The 22,460-nt window shown below is 48.4% G+C and overlaps 1 protein-coding gene across 1 annotated transcript; it reads left to right on the top strand.

The window, feature by feature from the left end:
• The first annotated feature begins 16,653 nt into the window (after positions 1–16,653).
• Positions 16,654–18,192, top strand: LOC146863576 (uncharacterized). The gene has a single exon (XM_085640884.1). It carries the CDS (start codon positions 16,654–16,656, stop codon positions 18,190–18,192), a length of 1,539 nt encoding a protein of 512 aa, XP_085497010.1.
• The last annotated feature ends 4,268 nt before the right edge of the window (positions 18,193–22,460 follow it).

Raw genomic sequence — 22,460 nt, 5'->3', positions numbered from 1 at the left:
CCTCAGAGACTTAGCCTGAAGGCTGATCTCCACAGCTACCACTAGGATAGCTTTCCTTAAAGGTTGTCTTAAACCTATCTACCACAAGAGTCGAATTGGACTGGTGCAAGGTGGCCACTATAACTAGTGACCAGCATATGCCAGGCCAACTTCTCACATTGGTGGGCAGCGTGTGGGATTCCAGCTTGCCATTGTTTTACCAGAAAATCTCTATTTGAATTACTAACAGAAAACCACTTAAGGTACTCAAGGAACATATAAAGTCAAGCTAGTATCAATAAGTTCTACTGAACTTAGAGCTGTTTGTGAAGGGACAAGCACACCCTTGCTACAGCTCAAGCTAGGTCCAGTAGGCCTCAACTAGTGTAGGTAGTACAACACTGCACAACACTAGTATGTCTCACCAAGGTGGAGCCAGTGGGTCCACCCCATCTCAGTACAAAGATATAGCCTACACTGAACTGAAGGCCTTATGCTTTGAAAGACAAGTGAGGGTGGGCAGGAGTCCCACATCACAACACCTGATAGATCTGTTAGTAGCAGATGACCTGAGACAAGCTCTAGGAGCAAGTGGGTCTGCATCAGGGAGTGGGTCAAACATAGGGGCATATCAGCAACAGACGGCGATAAATATCGCAAAGCGCGCTTAGCGCTTTTATATTTATCGCTGCCTATCGCTGTAATTTATCGCCTGGATAACGCGTTATTAACAACGCGTTACTCCAGAGCGATAAAGTTTACATCAAAAGTGGCGTTATGCAGGAATATCGCTGGTAAACCAGCGATATTCCCACAGCGATAGAAGAAACCTTGATGATAGGGAGATGTGGATTCAGCCACTGAATCCACCTCCCATGTCATAGATAGGGTAGTCATGAAAATTAGCAGACGTAAAATACCAGCGATAACAGTGGTTAACGCTGTATTTTACATCGCTAAGGGTGTCCTGGGCCGTATTGTAAATACGGAGTAGGGCAGTTAGAGATCCTTTTCCCTTAGTTTTTGCAGGGAACGCCTACTTTGCATCTCATTAGAGATGCAAAGTGAGGCGTAAACTAAACAGGAGCTGATTCAAGGAAACACGCGATAGCGTGTCCTTGTAAATAATGCGATCAAATTATCGCGGCTTTTCGGCCGAAAACGGCCGCAAAAGCGGCGATAATTTTGTATCGCCTCGTTGTTAATATGCCCCATAGTCTCTGGGTCTGATGATGAAAATCAAGATGACCTGGAGTCTGTGGTTGATGGGCCAGACCCAGAAGGGTCTGAAAAGAACAGAGGAATTCTCCCTAAGAGAACTGACAAAGTGGGAGAAAGGCCTAGGTCCCTTTCAAGGGACTCTGACCATTCATACCACTCTGGAAGAGAATCTGTTCACCAGAGGAACTCCAACTTTCCCAGGGAGTCCTCCTCTGAAAGAAGGTTCAAGATGCTCCAGTATGAGGAAGCTAGGCTTGCCCTCAGAACCAAGCAATTGGCCTTAGATAGTGAAGCCTTCGAGCTCCAAAGAGCTTCTAAGAAGGAGGGGTTAGATACCCCTGGTGGCAGCAACAGTGTCCCTAGAGGCAGGGATTACATTCCAGACCATAGGAACCTGTCCAAGGTTGTTCCTCCCTACCAGAGTGGGGATGATATCCACAAATGGATAACTGGTATGGAGAGGGCCTGTAAAGTTCAACAGGTCCCCCAGAAACAGTGGGCAGCAATCTTGTGGCTCTCCTTTTCAGATAAAGGTAGAGACAAGCTCCTCACTGTTAGAGAAGAGGATGCTAATGACTATGAATCCCTGAAGAGTGCAATAATCGATGGGTTTGACTTAACCACTGAACAATACAGGTTTAAGTTCAGAGACACCCAGAAAGCACAGACTCAGGATTGGGTGGACTTTGTAGATTGTGCTACCAAGGCTCTGGAGGGTTGGATAGTTGGCAGTAGAGTCACTGACTTTAAAGGATTGTATAATTTGATTATGAGAGAGCAGATCCTTAAAAATTGTCAAAACCAACTCTTACACCAGTACCTGGTGGACTCTGATCTGACCTCTCCCCAAGAATTGGGAAAGAAGGCAGACAAATGGGTCAGAACCAGGGTTAGGCCCAAGAACCAAGGTGGTGACCAGAAGAAAGATTCCACTAAGCCCAAAGAGAAAGGTGGGGATAATAAGATAGAAAAGTTCCCTGAAGGGCCCCAAAAACCCAGTTCTGGGGGTGGGTCCCAAAATCCTTCCTCTTCCTATAAGAAACCATATTGCCATGTGTGTAAGCAACCTGGACACTGGAAAACTGACTCCAGCTGTCCAAAGAATGGCAATAAGGAAAATGTTCCTCCCACTGCAGCTCCAACACCCCCTGTTACTACCAGTGGTAATCCCCCAGGTGGTGGGAGTGCACCCAAAAACTTAGTTGGGTTTTCTTGGGGAACTCAGGTGGACTCTGGCCTAACCAGGTCCCCTACACAAGCAACTCTAGTCTGTGATGGTGGCATGGGGTTTGCCAACTTTACCATGAGTCCCAATATCTTGGGCAGGTACAGACAAGAGCCCATGATCAATGGTCAGAAGGCTGTGGCCTACAGGGACACAGGGGCTAGTGTCACCATGGTGACAAGGAGACTAGTGCCCCTAGAACAGCTTTTACCTGAGTTTAGCTATCAGGTGACCAATATTGATGGAATTAGGACAGACCATCCCATGGCAGTAGTAAATCTCAGCTGGGGAGGGGTCACTGGCCCAAAGAGAGTGGCAGTGTCCCCAACCTTGCCTGTGGATTTTCTACTGGGGAATGATCTGGAAATCTCAGCCTGGGCTGAGGTAGAACACAATGCCCATTTAAGAATGTTGGGCATCCCTGAGAGAGTGGATGAGACCATGAGGGCCTCACCTCCACCCCAGGAGACATTAAGGGGAGTGAAGCCTGAAACTATGGATCACTCCACACAAACAGAGAGCATAGGGGGTGGGGAACAGTCCTCCCCCCACCAGACTAAAGGTAAGGGTCAGCTTTCTAAGGGAACTGCCCCTGCCCCTTGTGAAGTAACTGCCCCAGAAGTGGTCAGGCCTGTCCTGGCCACAACTCTGATGGCAGGGGATCCTTCCAAGGTGGCACCCAGTCTGGAGCAGGTACCCTGCCCCTCTCTACTAGGGGTGGGCGGAATTTGCGGAATTAACCTTCGCAAATTATCGCGAGAATGTTTAAAATTATCGCAAACAAGCAGAAATATCGCGAAGATGCGGAAGTTTTTTTCCGGCATGTTCGCGAGATTTTCTGCATGGTTGCGGGTCGCCAACTTACCCATGTGGTTGCTTGCGGGCGCGGCCATCTTGTTTTGAGTTGTTCTCGCGGTGCATGATCGCGAGAAGAAAGACGTGATCGCGCGACGCATGACGTCACTGCGGGCGCGAACTGTCGCGAGACAGCGCAAATGGCTAAAAACAATACAACATCTCATGGAGAACGCGACCGGATCAAGAAAACTTGTCGGCGAACGCAGGGATTCAGGTAAGGCGATCGCGCGCGCGCGAGAATGTATCATTTTACAGCGCGAGCAAGAAACAAATTATCGCCAAGCTGCGGAAACCGGAATTTTTGACATTTTCGCGCTCTCCGCGGAACGCAAAAATGTCAAATTATCGCAATTTCCGCGAACGGAACGAAATTTTTGCCCAGGCCTACTCTCTACCCTGCCTCAGTCAGCCCAGGGCTGCAGAGGTCAGGGAGGTCAGTGGACCCTTAATTGGCCCCTGTCCAGAGGAACCCCCTCATCAGCAGATTAGGGACACCCAGCAGAGTAGTTCTAGCCAGGTGAATATTCCTCTACAAACTGAGGGATCCCCCTTACCCCTAGGTACAGGTACCCCCCAGATGGACTTTGTTGGGCACAGGGAAACCTGGGGCATAGTTGCTCCAAACATTCCAATGCCCTCCACTACTCCAACCAGAGGGACCCAACCCCCAGCTGTAGGCAGCCAGAGGTTGACCCTTAGGGCCAGATATGACACAGTCATGGACAGAAAGGCTTCCATGGTGACCAGTGGGCTGAGGAAGTTGAGACCACCCCAAATAGGGCCTCACTTCCAGACTCAGACACCCCACCAGCCTACTTCTGTACCAGAAAACAATACAGGTAATTTCCCTAGACTTTGGAGAAACTCCAAAACCCCTTGGGGTAGGATCTCCCAAGTGGACCATGAGACAGGGAGCAACCATGCTAGTACAGGTTCTTCCTTATATGGCCACTCAGGAAATAAAGGCTTAACTGGGCAAGGTTAGCCTTATCTCTTTTCGTTTGGGGGGGGGGGGTTATGTAGGAAGGTGGAATCTGACTATATGGTTGCCCCCACTTTTTTCCTGGTGTTTGAATGGTTTTTGATTAGTCTGGCTGGGATCCTGCTATCCAGGACCCCAGCCTATCTGCTTACTCCCTTAAATGATTGGTGTGCATATTAGATACACTAGTGATTGGATACTGTGGTACCTTATGAGCCCCTACTAGATGGTACCTTAGGTACCTAGGGCATTGGTACTTCACAGGCCTACCAGGGGCTGCAGCATGTATTATGCCACCCCTGGGAAGCATTCACAATCTGACACCACAGGCCTGCTACTGCAGCCTGTGTGAGGTAGTGTTAGCACTCCTCATTGAGGTATAGGTTCCTATATCACACCACACACACACATATAAACCTATCAGTCACCCCTCTAGCAGGCCCTAACAATCCTGAGGGCAGGGTGCTTGGTTTACTATGTGAGGGGGTGCTTCTGCCTGAGCAGGACCCCTCTGCAGCTAGCAGAGTCTATTCTCTACTGCTGTTTGTGGATGCGGTTAAACCATATACTCTTAAGTGCATTATAACCTCGCGGTAAATGCTAACTTTGGAATGACTGCATCAAAACATGTCGTGTTTGGTGTCAAACAACTTGGAATCATACCCCCACACCAGTAACTGGTGTGGGAGTAGGATCCCACCCTTCTAGAGGGGACGACATGTACCCACTGTACTACACGGTAGAAATCTTCTAGAGCCCTGGCATCACAAAATGGATGCCACCAGCACAGACACCGGGCTGCCCTCCTGCTGCTGACCGAAACTCGCAGTGGAGGAAGTCCAACAAAGGGTATCCTGTCACAGGGAGGTGTTACCACCTCCCAGACAGGATTTAGTGTATTGGAGCTGGGTGGGTGCACTCTTAGAGTGCCTTTGAAGTCCTGCACTGGGGGAGCAGTAGGCTCCTCTGTGCATATGCCAGTGTTGTAAATTGAAACCACGATGTGATTAAGCATTTACTAAAGACATGAATTCTCCTGCCTTACACATGTCTCTTTCGTTATGTTGACTGAAGTTTGGACTCCATTTTGTATTGTTATGTCTCCACGTGCTCAACACGAGAAGAGTCCTATCTTCGTGTTAGTTGCTCTTGTAATCTGCCTAGTAACAGTCTATAAATAGTCCCTTTGTCCGCCTGGCGCATGCCCAGGCTTGACCACATCTGTTATCAGTTAGTCCTTGCTTGACCATGTTTTCGCGGGCTCAAGGAGTATGTCAGCTCCGCCCACATATTGATCTTGTATCGAAAATGTCCATAAAAGGTAACATTCCTTGCCTCATGTTGTATCCTCCCACTTATGAGCCCCTCTGTTGTGTATAAAAGGGGACCGTGTACGCAAGTTCTTTGTGCTACTCTATGCAATACTGAAGGGTATTGTATGGATTGTAGGACCACCCTTAAGGGTTAATAAACCTTGTCTTTGTACTTTGCAGTTTCCGTGCCAACTTCCTTATAGATTCCATTGCAGAAGAGCGAACCCTTGTGTCCTGTGGGCCTAGCTGGGGCCTGTATACATCAATTGGCGCCCGTCACGTGGGGCTCATCGGCGACTCGGATGCTCGAAGGATTGGTCGCGACGAAGGTGAGGAATTTGGCCGGGGATGTGATCACTGCCAGAGGCACTTTAGTCCTGGCATCCCGAGGTTTTTCTTCCTTCCCTTCCGACCTGACCATCTGGGTGGCGCCGGTCCTCGACTGAGACCTCTTCTGTCGGTCCTGCCGTGATAGCCGTTTGGGTGAATTTTGGAGCTTGGCAGTTGGAATCTGGACTCTTGATTGGTAAGAACCGTTGTACGGTACTTGCTCCGAGTTTTTGAAGCCTGGTTTGGCTATTTGAGTTTGATTTGTGATGACCGGTCATATCTTGTATTGATTATTGTGAGAATATATGCGTTGCAACACATATAGGCAGGTAATGTGGAGATATTTCTCCGGAACTGTGTAACTTTGAACGGCGCAACGTTTAAGTGCCATTTTTTGATAATACTGCATATTTTGCATTATTTCTGAGCATGCCTGCTTTTAGCGCACTCCGTAAGTGGTGCTGCTGTTTTGGAAACCGGTTAAACCTCGAGGAATCTGCTCCAGCCCCCCCTGAGGGGACTCCTAATAGGGATATGTATGTGAAGCATGGTCTTTCCTCCATAATGTACAGCACAGTATGGAGGAAATATACCAGAAAGGATCCTGAGTTACGGTGGCCGTTGTATGGATCGTTTGATATGCGTAAGATTGAGTATGTGGAACAGTGTATGTGTAAGCGGCGTGCTCGTCAAGACATGTTTGAATGTGTGCGACTATGGGTGAAGGAAGTGCGTGAGCGAGAGAAACGTGAGAAAGCGCTGTTTGATAAAGAGCAACGGAAGAATGATCATGCGAGAGCACAGGAAGCAAAGCGTCGGGAGGAAAAAGAACAGACGGAGAGGCAAGAGAAAGAGCGTAGGTTGCAAGTCTCGGGTCAATATGCTGTTCGTCAGTCACTTTATCCTGTCCTTGATAATCATGACGATGATTTTTATTTATTAGATCGTTCTCCGCCTCCTTATGTCGGCGCGTCTGCTCCGAGGCCACAAGATTCTGGATCGGGTTCGGGTAAGGTAGACACGCGGTCCATGTTATCGGCTGAGCGAATGGGTGAGCTTCGGCAAGTTTCCTATTGTGCACTTAAGGGCAAGTTATCCCTTACTGAGTTGTTGAATTCCTGGGAGTTGTGGCAGGATAGAGAGAGGTTGTATTTTTTGGGCCACTTTTCTGAGGAAGTGATTGCTGCTTTCCGGAAATATTCTAGTGTCTTTGAACCTGACGATGTGGTATTAGATGCTAAAGCATTGCGTAATGGTGTTTTCTCTCCCTCTAAGGCGCCTGATGCGGTTCTGCGACTGTTTGCGTTGCGGGATGCGGCGAGGGACCTTAAAGAGAAAGCACGCCAACAAGTCGAGGAGGAGAAGCGGTCGGATTCGCGTACCGGAGATGGCCACTCATCCACCTCTCAGTCAGATAAGAGCGATCTAGTGCATGCTAAACCAATGCGAGAGGCGGCGCCTTTGTATGTTCCTCCTAAAGGAGCGGGGACTAGCTCGGATATTACCTCCGCCGATGCTAAGGGATATTTTGTGTATAATTGGGTTTATACTCCCTGGCACAGGGCTGACGTCATGGCCTTAAAGAATGCGTTGCCTGATCCCCGCAAGAATCCAGCGGCCTTTTACGAAGAAGTCGAGGGGGCCTTGAATTCTTGTACTATGACCTTAGCAGATATAGATTTGTTCTTTGGGCTTATTTTACCACCAGATATGTGGCGATCTGTGCGGAAGGTGGATGATGTTGCCGCTTTCAAGGCTCGGTGGTCTGAGCTTGAGGATGAGGATAGGGAGAGGAAGCCCGCGCAGAAACCACCTCAGCTTATCTTAGATCTCCCTGCTGCTATTCTGACTAAGTTGAAGACAATCATTCCCCCTAAAAAGATTGACTGGAATATGCTAGCCTCGTGTAAGCAGAACGTTGATGAATCAGTTGCAGATTTCTTTACGCGCTTTGAGGAGACGTTTCATGATTTTAGTGGTCAGTCACTTACGGATGATACGGGTCGACACCTCTTTGCGGATAAATATGTGGCGAATTTATTACCGGCGATCGCAGCCCGCCTAAAAGCGAGTGAAAGTTCTTGGTCCACTGCGACCCCGACAGCCCTCCTGACTATAGCTCAGTACTATGAGCGCCAGGAGCAAGAAGCGAAGGGGCAGGAGGAGAAGAAATCGAAGGATTTAAAAACGAAGGTGATGTTAGCACAAGTATATGGTCCGCCCCGACGGGGTGTAAATCGAGGTAGGGGAGGATTTTATGGTCCTCCCTCGGGCCGATCTGATTTGAACAGGAATCAATGTGCGTATTGTAAGCAATCAGGACACTGGGCCAGAGATTGCCCAGCGTTGCATGCTTCGCGTCAGATTGTGCAGGATTTGATTAAGGTGGGAGTAGTGGAAGAAGTTCCCTATAACGTCTGTAATAGCCCGATTCTACCCATCTTGAAAAAGGATACGGATGCCAAAGTCTATCGGTTTATCATTGATTTGAGAGAAGTAAACAAGATCGTGATACCTCAGTACCCAGTGGTTTCTGATATCACGACGTTGCTTACTTTGGTCCCGCCTACGGCGACCACGTTTTCAGTTATTGATTTGAAAAATGCCTTCTTTTCAATTCCTATTCATCCCGATAGTCGATACCTCTTTGGTTTCACTTTAAATAATAGGTCTTATCGATTTTGTAGAATTCCTCAGGGCTACACAGAAAGCCCTAGCATTTACAGTCAAGCTTTGAAAAGACAATTGGATTCCTTTGTTCTGCCCGAGGGTGTCGCCCTCATTCAATATGTCGATGACATCTTGCTGGCGGCCGACACTTCGGAGTTGTGTGAAAGGAGTACGTTGTCCTTGCTTTCCTTTTTGGCATCCCACAATCACAAAGTATCTCGGAAAAAGTTGCAATTCTGTAGACCAAAGGTGACTTATCTGGGTCACCTTTTGTCTAAGGAGGGGCGTGCACTCACACCAGATCGTGTCCAAGTAATTCTGGACACGCCGACGCCGTCCACGCAGAAGGACGTGCGTGCATTTTTGGGTATTGTGTCGTTTTGTAGGCAATGGATACTAGGGTTTTCACACATAGCTAAGCCATTGTTAGCCCTTTTGACAAAAGACACACCTATCCCGCTTCCTTGGACGAATGAGTGTGACACTGCCTTTCAGAATTTGCGACAGGCCCTCTGTTCAGCACCAGTGTTAGGGACTCCTGATTATACCAAACCTTTTTCGCTGTATGTGCATGAGAAAGATGGATGTGCATTATCAGTTTTAGTGCAGATGCACGGCGACAAGCAGCGCCCTTGTGCATATTTTTCGGCTGTACTTGATCCTGTTGCCCGAGCATTGCCTGGTTGTTTTCGCTCGGTTGCGGCAACAGCTGTGTCAATACGCCAAAGCGAGGGAATTGTGTTATCTCATAAGCTGTTGGTATTAGTCCCCCATGCTGTTGATGCCCTGCTTAATCAGACAAAGACGCAGCATTTGACCAGTGCCCGTTTAACGGGATATGAGCTGACGCTTTTGGCTCCTCATATTACGTTAAAGAGGTGCGTAACGTTAAATCCGGCCACATTGTTGCCATACCCCGAGACTCAGTCTGAGGTACGGAAAGCACATGATTGTATCCTTGTGACTGAGGAACAAACAAAGGGTCGTATTGATCTCCAGGATACGCCCTTTTCAGATGTAGATGGAGAACTGTGAGTGGACGGGTCATGCCTGAAGCTACCAGATGGTACGACTTCAGCAGCGTATGCAATTACCACATTGCAAACAATAGTGGAGACAGCACGCATACCACAGAAATCAGCTCAAGCAGCGGAACTGATAGCATTAACACGAGCATGTGAGCTCAGTACAGGATTGTGTGTGAATGTTTATACAGATAGCCGCTATGCCTTCGGAGTAGCGCACGATTTCGGCCTGCTCTGGAAGGAGAGAGGGTTTTTAACGTCACATGGAGTACAAATAATGCATGGGGAGTTAGTTCATAATCTTTTAACTGCATTGACATATCCGAAGTAAATTGCCATCATTAAATGTAGCGCCCATAGGAAGGTAGTCGATAAAGTTGGAGAAGGGAATGCGTTAGCAGACCGGGTGGCACGGGAGACTGCGATGCAGCCCGGTGCTACTGCCATGTATGTAGTGAAGTCACAAGTAGAGAGATGGCATGATGCGAAGGAAGAAGTGCGAGAAATACAGAGGACCGCTTCTGATAAAGAACGGGAGCAATGGTCCAGTGAAGGAGAATTGGATGATGAGGGTTGCTGGAGAAATAAGCAGATGGATAGATGGACATTACCCACGGCTTTTGTACAACCTATGGTTCAGATGGCACATGGGCTAGCACATGTTAGAGCTTCCGCAATTGTAAAATTGCTTACTCAAGTCTGGGAGCATCCAGAGATTGCTAGCACGGCAAAGAGGGTGGTGCAGACCTGTATGATCTGCCTGAGGTACAACCCAGGAAAGGGTACTCGAACCCCAGCAGGAGGATTTGTAACACCTACTGCACCCTTTGAGGTTCTGCAGATGGATTACATCCAGCTTGAGCGCTGTAACAATTTGAAGTATGTTCTAGTAGTGGTTTGTGCCTTTAGCAAATGGGTTGAGGCATACCCTACGAAAGACAATACTGCAATGACTACCGTCAAGATGCTGTTGAAGGAGTTCTTCCCTCGATATGGCGTTTGTAGACTTCTGTGGAGTGATAACGGACCCCACTTTATAGCGGATGTTATAAAGTATGTTTTGAAGGGTCTGGGCATCACCCAGAAGTTCCACGCGGTATTTCACCCTCAATCTGCAGGACTAGTCGAGAAGTATAATGGTACACTGAAGCTCAAGATCGCTAAAATCCAAGCTTCGACGTCTTTGAGTTGGCCAGATGCTTTACCGCTGGCGTTGTTGTCAATTAGGTCGGTACCGCACTCTCGAACCGGTCTTACACCGTACGAGATTGTCTTTGGACGTCCAATGAATATTTGGGGTCCACCAAAACCTAAGACTGTGTATGATGTACCTTGTGTAATGATGAATGATTATCTGGCACAGTTAACGGATAACTTGGTTTCTATTCATCAACAGGTCCGGGAGGCGCTCCCTGATCGGTCCACCGGTGAAGGACATGGTCTCCGGCCTGGCGACCATGTCATGATAAAAATCTTTGACATACAATACTGAAGGGTATTGTATGGATTGTAGGACCACCCTTAAGGGTTAATAAACCTTGTCTTTGTACTTTGCAGTTTCCGTGCCAACTTCCTTATAGATTCCATTGCAGAAGAGCTTAATTTATTGAGAACTGTTGATCTTTTGAATGTTTACCTGGCTCTAATCTCATAAAGAGATTAGTAGAGTATATTTAGAAATAAATACATATATATTTGATATAAATACCGGTGTGGTGTCTTTTCATTTGGTAATTCAAGAGATTATAAGGTAAAACAAGCTGCTTTACATTCCTCAGAGACTTAGCCTGAAGGCTACTCTCCACAGCTACCACTAGGATAGCTTTCTTTAAAGGTTGTCTTAAACCTATCTACCACAAGAGTCGAATTGGACTGGTGCAAGGTGGCCACTATAACTAGTGACCAGCATATGCCAGGCCAACTTCTCACAGCAGTCCTCTTTTAAAATCTTCTCCACTGTCTCCCCTGTAGTCCAAGTGGTTTTTGTTATTTCTTGCTCTGATAGATGATTAAGTCGCACAAATTCTACAGATTCCAGATCTTGAGTGACAATGCCAGCTAGGTTGGTAATAGAGGTTAACAATCGAAGAATGTTACCTCTATTTAGAATGTCTACCGGCCTTTAGATTTAAACTCTGGGATAAATAAAATAGTTTTTAAGTCTTTCCGCCTCGTAGCTTCCTGGGATGTTTCCATTCTTAGCTCAGTTTCCCCCCCTTACGGGTATCTAGGTGGCTGGAGACCATCGCCCGCCTCGTTCCCGAGTTCCAATTTGAAGTTGGGATTAACTGCTTCTATGTGCACTTTTGCTGCTATTTCAGCCATAGGGTCCTGCATGATCGTTTTTGTATTTTTTGTCTTTTCCGAGCCCAGTCTAATTTGGACGGTTGGGCTTTTTGTTATTTGAATTTTGTTATCTATCCAGACTTTTTTCCCTGCTTCTCCTTTGGGGTTAGTTATCGTTGTTTTTCCCTTTTTCACTTTACTTTGGGCAGTTTCTGAAAGATGTTCGGCTTGTTTGAACTCACTTTCTCTCGGGTCGATTTGCTTTCACATAGGGGTGGGTGGTTTTCCCTTATCTTCAGGACCCCCTGGTGAAGGTTCATTAGTTACTATCATTCTCTCTTGTTGAGTTGGCATTACATTAGTGCCGCTTTGTTCTGGAGATCCCTTTGGGCTCTTGCACACTGGTTAGAAGAAAGCCTGAATGGAGGTGGTTTTGTTCCTCCCTTTTCTTCTTATTTTACGTCGTTGTTTCGATGATTGTATTTTGAAGAACTGTATGTCACCATCTCAGGGCTTGCTTAATGGCTCTACGGGGCTGCCCAAGTGCTGCTCTTCCTTTTGAGGATTGGACTTGAGCTCTGTTTGATTTGGCCCCTTAGGCTTACGCACCTCAGAGCATCCTTGTTGCCAAGATGCTGCTTGTTGTGTAGCTTCACTGGTTTTTCCTTGTCCGAGTTTGTCGTCTTTTCCTTCTTCGCCGGGCGATGCATTCGTGTGCTTACTTCCCTTAATTAATTTGGGGTAATTCAAAGCCTCTTTAGTCGGATTGTTATAGGATTCCTTCCCTGGAGTGCTGCCTTCCCCTCTTCCTTCTCTTTTAGTTTCAGCTTCTTGAATTCCATTATTGTTTTTGATGTTATTTACTTCCTTTATTTCAGTTAGGAGATCTCCCATTACTGTCGGTAGCTATTTTGTCAATAATTTAATAACATGCGCAACTTGGGGGGCTTATTGCTGTTTCGGATTGGACTCTCTTAATCAGATTATTCAGTTCCAGGAGTTTATTATTAATGCTTGCAACATTGGTTACTAAGCAATTGAGAAGAGTTAGCTGGATGTCCATCTTATCCAAATGATATTCCATGGCTTTTGTGGAAAGTTGCATAGTGTTTAACAGGGACTCCCAAAACTTATTCTGTTCTGTTGGTACTTCCTCAATTTTGACTTTTATGGCGGACCCTTCATTAAGATATGACTTGTCACTTTTTTCCTAGGTGTATGTATTGACCGGCTTTTCCCATTCTTCTGTTGTAAGAGAGGATTTTTTCCTGCCTTGGAGGCTATAGGTCTCCTCGCTTTTGGCTAAAGATTCCTCCGGATTGCTATTGGAACACTCGGGCGTTGAGATTGTTTGATGTCCTTTCGAGACTTGACCTGGGTTGGGCAATGATCATTAAGTCTATTTCCGGGACCTGGGGGTGCTGTGTTCTGGTGTCCAGTCTGATATGGGCGGGGGACAGTTCTTCAAGACTCTTTTGGGAGGCCTTATCTTCCTCAGGTTTTGTTAATAGTTCAGCTAACGTAGCGTTGACCACTTTCTGCTCCAAAGAAATATCAGAACGGGAAGATGGTGTAGTTATTTCAGGATGTTGCTTCGCTATTTATTTCTTTAATTGATGAACAGTCCGGATTAAGATTGATGGTTCCAGGGGGACTCTCAGTGCCTCTAGGGAACAGCTAGAAAATAGGGTGCCCGAAAATTGGCTAGATCCCTTATTCGCTATTCCAATCCGGTTGGTAAAAGGGTCCTCATTAAAGGCAAGGCTATCTTTGCTATGACCGCCGGGTATACCCCTGCCACCATTGCCACCGTTGTCTCCGACACCCCTGACACCGCTGACGCCTTCAACATTAGTTACTACTGGATGCAGACTCTGCTGTCTCCCGTTGTTGTTTTCCTGGGCAAACTTAGGTGATGGACTTCTTGTGTCTGTTCCTGTTCCTCTCCTTGTTCCCTCGATTCCTGGTAGCATAGGTTTTTCTGGAATTAGAGGAGAGGGGAGACCCCACTGTGTTTCATTAGTGTAATTTAGCACTGTCCCCCGCATCTTTTACGAAGAAGAACTTAGAATAAAGTTTGGGTTGATGACAAGTTTTTTGTGCTTTCTCGAGTGGTGATCCACTGCTTAGTTTTACCAACGTTTCTGTCACTGCATTGGCCGTCTGGCCTGCTGCTACTGTGTTCTCCAAGCAGCCGGAAGGTACATTACCAGGTGGGTAAGTAGGTACTTTAAGAACCTTGTTCTTCTTTTTCCGACTGTTAATTACGCTTGTGACGCTCCGCCTTTCTTTACCCGATCACATCCTGTTAGACCAATCTGGCTACCAGTCCGCACGTATTTCTTTTTCTCCCAACACTGCAGCTAAATAACTGTGGGGCATATTATCAACGGCCAGCGAAAATTATCACTGGACACTCTTAGCGTTAAAATGTTTAACGCCGGCTATTGTAGATAATTATCGCCATGCTAGCACTGTATTAACAACGCTCAGCGCAATGGCGATAATTATCCTAGCATTTGCGATGTTTTCCATGGAACATCGCTGGTTTCCCAGCGATGTTCCATGGAAAACGGTGATACCCTTGATGATAGGGGCCTGTGGTCTTAGCCACACAATCCACCCCCCATGTTAAGCATGCCTTAGTCAGGAATTTAACAGACGTTAAATTCCTGCGTTAAGGCATACTTAACGCGATTTAAAAAATCGCTACCCTTCCTTGATAATATCGCGCAGCTGCCTTCGCGATATTTTCCCTGGTTGGTTTCACAGCCATGCCTACTTTGCATCTCATTAGCGATGCAAAGTTAGGCGTGCTGGAAATGGGGGCTAAGTCAGCAAAACACGCGTTGATTAGGCGATAAAGTTATCGCCGCTTTACGCCCGAAAACGGACGCTAAAGCGGCAATAAGTTTATCGCCTGACCTTGATCATATGCCCCTGGATTTCTTGAGAGTGTTCCAGTTCTTCTGATGGACTCTGGTTGCTTGACTTGACTTAGCAGCCTTCAGTTATGTTGAAAGTCTGTCTGCGCTGGCTGGGTTGGCTGGGTTGGGCTTTAGACGAGTACATAGTGCTAAGCGCGTGGTTGGGGACTTCTGCAGGGGATATGCTAGTCTGGAGACCTGAGTCCTGAAGGCTATATCAGTCAAACAGGAAGGGAGGAGAAGGAAGGAGAGAGAAGGGAAGGGAAGGGAGAGTTCTAGTTTCCAGGTTAGCTCACCTCTCAATTCCGTATCCTCTCCTCATCTGTAACTCTGTAACTCTGATTTCCTTGTGCTCCCCTGCACGAATCCGCTCACAAGAGGGATGAGACATAGATTGTGGCGTAGATTGTGAGGTGCTCCGATCCTGCTCCTTATTCCCAACTCCCTGCTCCCTTCTTCGGAACTCGCGGCCTCCGCTACCGCCGCGGTTTTCTCGGGCCTGCGGCCCGCAGTCTTGTTCCTTGCTGCTCTCGGCCACGAGATGGTGGAAGGAAAACTTGGCAAGGACCTCCACACAGGGAGCAGGATGCCGGGTAGGAAGCTGGATAGAGAGGACAACAGTGCATCATGCAAAGCTGCAGGCGGCTGGCAAGAAAGCCAAGGAGACCCGAGAAACCACTGGGATCCAGTCTCAGCTGAGTCCGGCTCCACCGCTTCCCACCGCGGGCCCCACGGGCAGGGCCGCCCGGACCGCCCGGGAAAGCCCCTGGGAAAACAAGGTCTGAGGTCCTATCTGGGTTCAGCCAGGAACGGAGCCAGCGCTGACCGCGGCGTTATTTTGGGCGTTAAGGGCAGCCGCTGCGGCAGCGCAGCACCTCTCCACCTCGGACTCCTGCGTTCCCGCTCTGCTCTGCTCTAAGAGGGATGAGGTTTTTGTCAATAACCATTCCATCTTTCCAAACTTCTTCTGAAACTTCTCCCCCAGTATAATGATACAAAACTCTTCAATTGTCCAATCATTTTCATCAATTATCTCAGCGTTCTTATTCTCTGCTATTCCCTCCTCTGTTAATCTCGATAGACTATCAACCTCCCTGTTTCAATACCAGATAGATATTCTACATCAAAAGTGAATTCTACAGCAGGAGCGGAGGCGAGGATTATGCATTACTTTCCTCACTTTATTTTCAACAGCAAGTTAAAAGACACAATATAAAAACAAAAGACCACAACTCCCATGAAGCTTAGGAGTAACCGTGGCAACCAGTAGTCCAATCATAGCAACGATGCATCCCATAAACAGTAGCAGTCTCCATAGTCCTTCCTCTTTCTTCACTGCTGGCCCGTCAGTTAAGTCCCTTCTCTCCTTACTGTGGGTTTGGGTCTTGGCTGCATGGGCTCTGTGTAGCGTTTATTCTTCATTATTGCTTAATTCTGTTCGTTTTCCACTGTGTACTATAGCGAGCTTCTCTCTCGCTGTGAGTCGCGCGGGAGGCTTCGGCCCGAGCGCGTTTCTTCTGGATACGGAGCGGGTCCGCTAGGTGGCGCTATTTCGCGCTTGTAACGCAACGGAGCCTCAGGCGCCGGTGAAGCTCCGTGTGTGAGGCTTCTGCCTCGGAGTTTCGAGCGCTCGCTCCTATTCAGGTTATACCCCTCGCCTGACACCGCTTTCGCGGTAAGACTGACGGGCATAGCCCTAGTGTTTATTTGCTGAGCTGCCTCCTCCGCGTGTGGTGTACATCACCAGGGAGGTGTCAACTCCTGGGCACCGGCGAGGGGAGAGCCCCCCTTAACTTCTTTGGGGCATTTTGAACTGGTGCCCTCACCTCATATTATGATGCATGCTCAGAGAGAGCACGATTACACCCCATCTTTGTCCTCTGAAGAGGACCGGCTGTCCCAGGTGCGCAGACCTGCAGAGGCGGACAGGCTCCTCTCTTCGGCCATCGCCCAGGCGCTTGCCCCTCTACAGGAAAGCGTTAACCGTTTGTCCGCCCATGTGTTCAGGGGCACAGGCATTTTGGGGGACGGGGAGGCCGGGCCTAGCGGGGCGCCTATTTCTATCCCGCGCAAGGCCCACAAGCGTGACGCGGGGCACCTTGAGGGCTTCAGCCGTCTGGCGGAAGCCTTTCAGAAAAGTGCGCGCACGCTTCGTGATGCACCCTACCGGGAGGAAGTTGTACCCGGAGAAAACGGCGACGAAGGCGCCACGGATTACGACCCTGATGAAGGGTTTCCCGAATTGGGAGAGGTGGAATGCGAGGATGATGGGGATTCCTCGGATGGGGACCAGGAGCATGACCGGTCTTGGCGTCCTCAGTCTTCTGCCCCTTCAGTAGGAGAGGGGGAAGGTCCCTCAAGTGATATGTTTAATCCCATGTGTATTTATAGACCCCGGTCCACGGAATGGGTTCCCGACAAAAAGGTGGCTGATTATGTAGCCGACAAAATTCGGCGTCCGCTCAATAAAGAGGTTAGGGCCCGTCTTCGGTCCGAATGTCCCAGACCCTCCCTGCCCAATGGAGTCACTTTGACCCCCGAGATTGATCCCAGATTGTGCACCTTCTTTTCTAAATCTATGAAAGATCCCAAGAAAGGGATAAATAGATCATGGCGGGCTTGCCAGGTCAAGCTCCTAGATGTAGTGGGCCCTTTGACTAAAGTGATAGAATTAGCGGAGAGGTCCCGTATTTCTGGGGAGCCCCTGCAGGCAGAAGAGGTGACGGGATGGGCACAGCGGGCGATGTGCCTGCTAGGCAATGCGAATTGCGCCCTCTCGGCCGAGCGCCGGCGTTCCCTGTTGCTGAAGATAGATCCCAAACTTGGTGAGCTCTCCTCCTCAGAGGCAGGTCCGATAGCCCAGGGTTCCCTGTTTGGCGATCCCTTCGTCAAGGAGTTAGGGAGGTTTGTGGCTACCTTTTCGGCCCTGGACAAGGCGCAGGCTTCAATGAAGAAAATTTTCCCGGGGAAGGTTTTCGGTGGGGCCGGACGAGGCAGGGGTCGCTCCTCCGGCCGACAATCGAATCAAGGCCCTAATAGAACCCAAGCCAAGCGTAATAATGGATGGCAGGACGGTCGCCAAGGGACCTTCTACCCCTCCCGGGGCGGCAGAGGAAAGAACACCCGAGGCCGGGGAGGCGCCCACACCAACACCAGAGGATACAGCGGTAAGCGTACCTTTGTTAACCCCGGTCCGGTTGGGGGGAGAATTGCCCTGTTCTATCACAGGTGGGCGGAGATTACTCACGATCCTTGGGTGCTGGAGACGGTCAGAGGATTTCACATAGAGTTCTACGGAACTCCGGTTCAAGGGGTCAGGCCCAGACCCTTGGTGTTTTCTTCTCAGGACGAGTCTCTCATAGACCAAGAGGTTTAAGAGCTTTTATCCAAAGGGGCCACCGGCCCTTCGGATCTTCAACCCACGGGGTATTTGAGCAACATTTTCCTGGTGGAAAAAAAGGACAAGGGTTACCGTCCCGTTATCAACCTCAGGGACTTCAACGAGTGGCTAGTCTATCGCCACTTCAAGATGGAGGGCATCCATCTTCTCAGAGACCTTTTGTTGCAGGACGATTGGCTGGTGCGTCTGGACCTCAAGGACGCCTACCTCTCGGGCCCCATTTTTCCCCCACACCGCAGGTTCCTCCAGTTTCGGTGGCGGACACAGGTTTTCGAGTTTCTGACTCTTCCCTTCGGCCTGTCTTCGGCTCCGTGGTGCTTTACGAAGCTCCTCATGCCGGTGATGGAGCATCTCCGGACTCTGGGCATTCGGTTGATCATTTATTTGGATGACATCCTGATAATGGATCAGTCCAGGTCACATCTTCTCTCCCACTTACAGACTGTAATCTCCCTCCTACAGAGCTTGGGGTTTACCATCAATCAGGTGAAGTCGGACTTGGTCCCGCGGCAGAGCATGACCTTTTTGGGGTTCAGGATAGACTCCAGGTCGGCGACCCTACACCTCCCGAAACAGAAGATCGGGAAGATCAAGAACGAATTGAGGAAGGTCCTGCGGAGGGACAGGATCTCCTTGCGGCAGTTAGCCAGGATTGTTGGCCTATTATCTTCATCGATTCAGGCCATCTTCAGGGGCCCCTGCACTACCGTGCCCTCCAGAGACTGAAGGCGTCCCATCTACAGAGGGGCCTTACCTACTCCCAATTGATCTATCTGAATCAGGAATCCAGAGGGGAGCTCCAGTGGTGGATCGACCACATGGAGGCGTGGAATGGCAGAGCGATCTTTGGGTCGCAGCCGGATCTGGTGATAGAGTCGGACGCCAGTCGCCTCGGTTGGGGAGCCCGTTGCGGCTCCACCTCAGTGGGGGGCAGGTGGACAGAGGAGGAGCTTTCCCTGCATATCAACTGTTTGGAACTCCTGGCGGGATCCTTTGCTATTCGATCCTTCACGACGGACAGAGTGTCTTGTTGTGTGCTCCTCCGGATGGACAACACGACGGCGGTGCAGTACATCAACCGCTTGGGCGGCACGAGGTCAAGGGTTCTGGTGGACCTAGCCAAGGGCTTCTGGCATTATTGCCTTCAACGTCAGATTTCGGTGACGGCCTAGTACCTCCCGGGAGCTCAGAACTCGGTGGCGGGCATTTCTGGGACGCCATCGATTGGAGACTGGATGCGACAGTCTTCAGCTCTCTGATGAACTCATGGGGTCCCTGCCAAGTGGATCTCTTCGCTTCCAGATGCAACGCCCAGCTTCCAAGGTACTTCAGCTGGAAACCGGATCCCGGGGAAGCGGCGGTGGACGCTTTTCTCCAGGTCTGGTCTTTGATACCAGCTTATGCCTTTCCGCCATTCTTGTTCATCCAGAGAGTGGCGGCCCAGGTTCGGCGGCAGAGAGCCTCTTTGATCCTGGTGACTCCGATTTGGCGCTCTCAAGCGTGGTTCCCTTCTCTACTAGAGCTGAGCTGGGACCTTCCAGTTCGTCTGCCTGTCTTCGACAAGGTCTTGGTGGATCCCCTGGGCAGTCCTCACCCCCTGGTTCTTCAGGGCCATCTTCAACTTATGGCGTGGAGGATTTCAGGCGACGTTGGTCGGACGGAGCTCTTTCGCGGGAGGCTGAATTCCTCATCCAGCAGGCATGGGCCCCGGCGACCATCAAAAGGTACAGATCAGCTTGGAGGCGATGGGTACGTTGGTGTATGGCGAAACACCTGGATCCTGTGGGCTCCAGCGTTTCGGATGTCATCAATTTCTTAACGGAGCTTTTCCAGGAGGGGCTGGCTTATTGTACCATTAACTCATTTCGATCTGCCATTTCGGCGGGCCATGTTCCCATTGATAACAATCGGTTGGGAGAACATCCCTGGGTATGTAAACTCTTGAAGGGCATTAGAATTTCTCGCTCCCCTGAGCCCCGTTATGCAGGTCTCTGGGATGTCAACCTGGTTTTACGTCTACTGATGTCCTGGCAAGACAATCAGTATCTGTCTAGAAAGGAGATCTCGGCGAAATTGGCTATGTTGTTATGCCTTATTTCATGCAAGAGGGCGTCAGATGTCAGAGCTTTGGATCTCACAGCACGGATCTTTACCCCGGAAGGGGTCACCTTTACCATCTCCAGGAGAACTAAGACGAGTACAAGGTCAGTATCTTATCCTGCTTTTCCAGACTCCCCAAAATTGTGTGTAGTGAGATGCCTCAAGGCCTATGAGGATATGACATTGGAGGTACGGCCTCCGGGCGAACGGCAACTTCTGATTGCCATTAAGAAACCGTTTAAGGCGGTATCTTCCCCGACCATTGCCAGATGGGTCAGGTGGATTATGACTGAGGCCGGTATTGACACTACTGAGTTTGGCGCACACTCTACCAGGGGAGCAATGGCTTCTAAGGCCATTCAGGTAGGGGGTAGATTGGAGGGCATTATGAATGCGGCGGATTGGTCTTCAGATTCAACTTTTAAAAAGTTCTACTTTAAACCAATCCATGAAGCGGCCGCTCTGGTGGTAAGGAGGCTTTGAACATGCATAATCCTCGCCTCCGCTCCTGCTGTAGAATGAGAAATTTCCTAGTTAGCACAAAGGAAAGTTTCAATTCTAATAAGGAGGCGGAGGCGAGGATTATCCCACCCAGGCACGTTTCTCTTATGCCTTCCCGCCCTTGGTAAATTCTGGTAAGGAATCTAGGAGCGGAGTGATTCAGAGTTTCGTATCAGGGAAGTAACCTTTGAGACTTTTATTGTAAATGATTATTGATGATGTTCAATACTTTGTTTGCATTCAGTTTCAGGGTTTGATGTTATATCATGCTGTGGCATTCTCGTATTATATGTCTGTTTCTGATTGTTTTGAGCAAAGTTTGCAATTGTATTGATAGCATACGTAGCAGGTTGACCTTGATAAATGTCATGGTTTGTAGCAGTCTTCAATATTTGTACTTGTCATCCTAGGTTCTGACTCCAAGGCGGAATAGGACCCGCAGGGCTTAACTTCCTGCAGCAGAGAAAGAGGAAGGACTATGGAGACTGCTACTGTTTATGGGATGCATCGTTGCTATGATTGGACTACTGGTTGCCACGGTTACTCCTAAGCTTCATGGGAGTTGTGGTCTTTTGTTTTTATATTGTGTCTTTTAACTTGCTGTTGAAAATAAAGTAAGGAAAGTAATGCATAATCCTCGCCTCCGCCTCCTTATTAGAATTGAAACTTTCCTTCGTGCTAACTAGGAAATTTCTCATTCTTGTACATTTACTATACATCTCCTAATATAGCTGGAAGTCCAAACCTTTCTTCAAAAATACTTCGAGTGGTTTGTGATCTGTGTACTGTAAGTTTATTTCCTCAAAAAAAGCTTCTGAACTTTTGCAATGCCCTGACCACAGCTAACACCTCCCTCTCAATCACTGAATAGTGAACTTCAGCCCCTTTCAAATATCTTGAAGGGAAGGCTATAGTTTTTTCTCCACTATCAGTTTGTGATAACCCAGCCCCAAATCCTTTAGAGCTTGCTTCTGTGGTGACTGTGACATCTTTTCAAGACATGAGCATTCCCAATTTAGGTGTGAGAGGTATAGAATTTTTCACTTCTGTAAATTCATTTTCACATGCTACATTCTATTAGAATAGTACATTACCCTATGACAGTGCTCTCATGTGATACATTTTGCTGACTAGGTTTTGTGCAAATTTGCTGTAAAACTCTACCATGCCGCAAAACTACCTCAATTCTTCTTTGTTTTCTAGTGCAACAAATTTTAAGGTGGCATTAACTAATTCTTCTTTTGGTTCAATTCCTTTCACACTCTCTTTGTATCCTGAGTCGGTGATTTACCCTTGTCCAAATTTGTATTCCTTTTATTTTACTGTCAATCTGTGTTTTTTTTAAATAACTCTAGGCCCATCCTCACCCTTTCGTCATGTTCTGACTTGTTCTACCACATACCAATTAATTTTCCTGCTAATAAAATATACAAGGTGTGGATCCTAGCATGGAAGACATGGCTCTCTGTAACATGGATGCTGCTGAAACAAGTCAATCAATCAATCAATCAAGGGCTCATAGAACATGGCTACTCACCTGTTAGGGTCTCCAGGTGCTGGGAGACTGGGGCTGCTAGACGGAGTGAATGGAGGATCATTCAAAGAGCCAGGGGGCACATGCATCAAAGGTTTTTGCGATCGCA

The sequence above is a fragment of the Triturus cristatus genome, chromosome 2_1, assembly GCF_964204655.1.
Source record: "Triturus cristatus chromosome 2_1, aTriCri1.1, whole genome shotgun sequence".
NCBI classification, from domain to species: Eukaryota; Metazoa; Chordata; class Amphibia; order Caudata; family Salamandridae; genus Triturus; species Triturus cristatus.
Note: the sequence above shows the minus strand (reverse complement) of the source record. Positions and strands in the feature narration are given on the sequence as shown.

Bases quoted from the DNA above. Each gene is read 5' to 3' on its own strand.
- LOC146863576 (XM_085640884.1), top strand. From the start codon at position 16,654: ATGCATGCTCAGAGAGAGCACGATTACACCCCATCTTTGTCCTCTGAA.